The sequence below is a fragment of the Montipora capricornis genome, chromosome 12, assembly GCF_036669925.1.
Source record: "Montipora capricornis isolate CH-2021 chromosome 12, ASM3666992v2, whole genome shotgun sequence".
Lineage (NCBI taxonomy): Eukaryota > Metazoa > Cnidaria > Anthozoa > Scleractinia > Acroporidae > Montipora > Montipora capricornis.
The window spans coordinates 12,501-15,000 of record NC_090894.1 but is presented as its reverse complement, the minus strand read 5'-3'; the positions used below and the strand labels follow the sequence as shown (position 1 = coordinate 15,000).

At 38.5% G+C, this 2,500-nt stretch overlaps 1 protein-coding gene across 1 annotated transcript in view; it reads right to left on the bottom strand.

The window, feature by feature from the left end:
• LOC138026820 (mucin-like protein) overlaps positions 1 to 2,500 on the bottom strand; it is a 15,608-nt gene that overhangs the window by 1,047 nt on the left and 12,061 nt on the right. Inside the window, exons 9-10 of the mRNA XM_068874276.1 lie at positions 1,383 to 1,847; positions 543 to 644 (exon numbers count right to left, since the gene is read on the bottom strand). Of these exons, the coding sequence (XP_068730377.1) occupies positions 543 to 644; positions 1,383 to 1,847 (567 nt within the window). The remainder of the gene's footprint in view (positions 1 to 542; positions 645 to 1,382; positions 1,848 to 2,500) is intronic.

Here is a 2,500-nt window from a genome sequence, read left to right as displayed (position 1 = left end):
TGGTTCTTTTGTATTCCCCCATTTTGGTCCAGTATATGAAAGTCCACCCTGGATAAAATCCAGCACGAACCCGGAGTTACAACGGAATCAGTTGCCCGCGGCTGCAGAAAAAAAAACGTATCTTACATTTCAAGGCATTAAATGTAATTCCCCACGTTGCAAAATGTGTCAATTGTTTGAACTTTTCCTTAAAAGATACATGTTTAATAGTGCGAGTGTGAAGAAATTTTATTATCTGAAATGGACCTAACATAGGACATTCGAACGGCTATTTATCTACAAAAAGGGGAATTTCAAGGGAAATATGTCATGTACAAACCATGACACTCGTCACTATTGTTCTCGTCGGTTCCGCCGCGAAAAGAGCAACTCTCGGAGACACTATTCTGTTTGAATTCAGGAAGCTCATCTAAGCTAGGGGTTAGGGGAGGTGGACTAGTATATTGATATATGAATTGATGAGTGAAGGCATATATTGTGGAGGTTCTGGCCCTGATTGAATTAATATAGCTAATATGGTTTGTATGATAGCGTTTACTTACGCGCAACCGTCATTGTAGTATCCAATATTGTCAACACGCTTTACACGGCCCATTTCCAGGCCCAACGCATCGTTCTTTTCCTCACAACGAACCGACCTTTCACTGTTAACAAAAACAAAACTTGTTTTGTTTTTATTTTTAGAGAAAATCCAATAGGTTCCTTTTTTCAGGAAACTTAAAGACACATCCACGTGTTCTACATAACGAGCGAGGGCCCTTGTCAGACCGCTTACCGTTTTTTTCCTCTGCATAGCTACCAAACAATCAAGCTGACGACAATAACAAACACAAGAGCACCAACAACACCAACAATTATAGCATAAAGCATTGTATTTGGGACCTCCTGTTCTGCTGGTACAGTTGTCGTTTCTGTTGAATTGTTTGTTGTTGGTGATGTTGTTGCTGATATTGTTGCCTATGTTGGTGCTGTTGTTGTTGTTGCTGATGCTGGTTCTGGTGTTTGTGCTTTTGTAGTTATGTTGTCAAAGAGTTGTTGTACATTTGAGATGTTTGCATTGAGAGCAGAGGAGATTTCCGTCACAGACGACTTCACAATTGTCATGAATAAAATTGATAGAAATGGCGCTAAACGTTAATAGAGAGAATGAAAAACAAAACCTCAAATTTATCCTTATGTAAAAAAGAATTAACCAAAAAAAATAAAACACATTGTTTGGCCTTGAGATTGCTGCTGTCGCTGTGCTTTCGGCTGCTTTCTGAAGTTACGACATGGTTTTATTTTAATACTCTAAGGAAGTTTAAAGGTTTCGCAAAAGCATCTAGTAAAGACACATCAAAATGTTTTACATAACGAGTGAGAGTGCTTGTCAGACCGCTTACCGTTTTTTCCCTCTGCACAGGCACCAAACAATGAAGCTGACGATAATGACAAACACAAGAGTACCAACAACACCACCAATTATAGCATATAGCATGGTATTGGGGTCCTCCTCTTCTGCTGGTACAGTTGGTGTTTCTGTTGAGGTCTTTGTTGTTGGTGATGTTCTTGGTGATATTGTTGTTGCTGATGTTGATGCTGTTGTGGCTGTGTCTTCAATGAGTTGTTGCACATTTGAGATGGTTGCATTGAGAGCAGAGGAGATTTCCGCCACAGAAGACTTCACAATTGTCACCACAACATTCTTGTTTATCACGGAGCTTGATGATCCGAGAGGAGTCTGTAAGTAAAATGCTATGACGGCCAAAAGAGGAACTTGAGAAACCTGTTTTGGGTAACCAGGCAAAAGATGTACTTGATCCTCGGTGAATATGAGGTTGTTTAGTGATCGCCGCTTGCGTTTAGAGCTTTACAAAGACAAAGAAATAGAACTTGAGTGCATGATTACTGAATGCCTTTTATTGCTGACCAGTCCAGGATATATAAGTATAGGTAATCACATGGTTTCTCGTGTAATGTGGTATTAATAATCACGCGGGTACAGTAATTTTTTCAGACTAACGAAAATGCAACTGCTTATTTATACCTAATAATATACAGGAAAAAAAAATCCAAATCACTGAGTGAAGTAATGCAAAACCAAAGTAACTCGCTAATTACTTTCGACACTTGATTCAAAACCACTCTATACACGAAAAATTATTCAATCCTGATTGGCCAAAAAAAGCAGTGCAGTTTTGTTGTAATACAGTGCAATACCGTGTAACATCAGTTTAAAGTTTTAACAGTGCAATTTAGAAATATATTTTGAACGGTTTAGAAACAATAGAAATCAAATCTTTTGTTTTGAAATCAAACTCGAGCCCTGGATGGAGCAGTTTTTCCTGATTGCGTGATACGCATGCGTTTCTTCTGCTTGGCCATCTCGAATCTTATCATTTACATTTTTAAGTAATCACATGATTTTTCTGGTGCAATTTGGAATAAATAAGCACTTGAAATTTTTTTGCAAAGACTACAAATTGCACGAGCCTGTAGGGCGAGTGCAATTGACCTAATG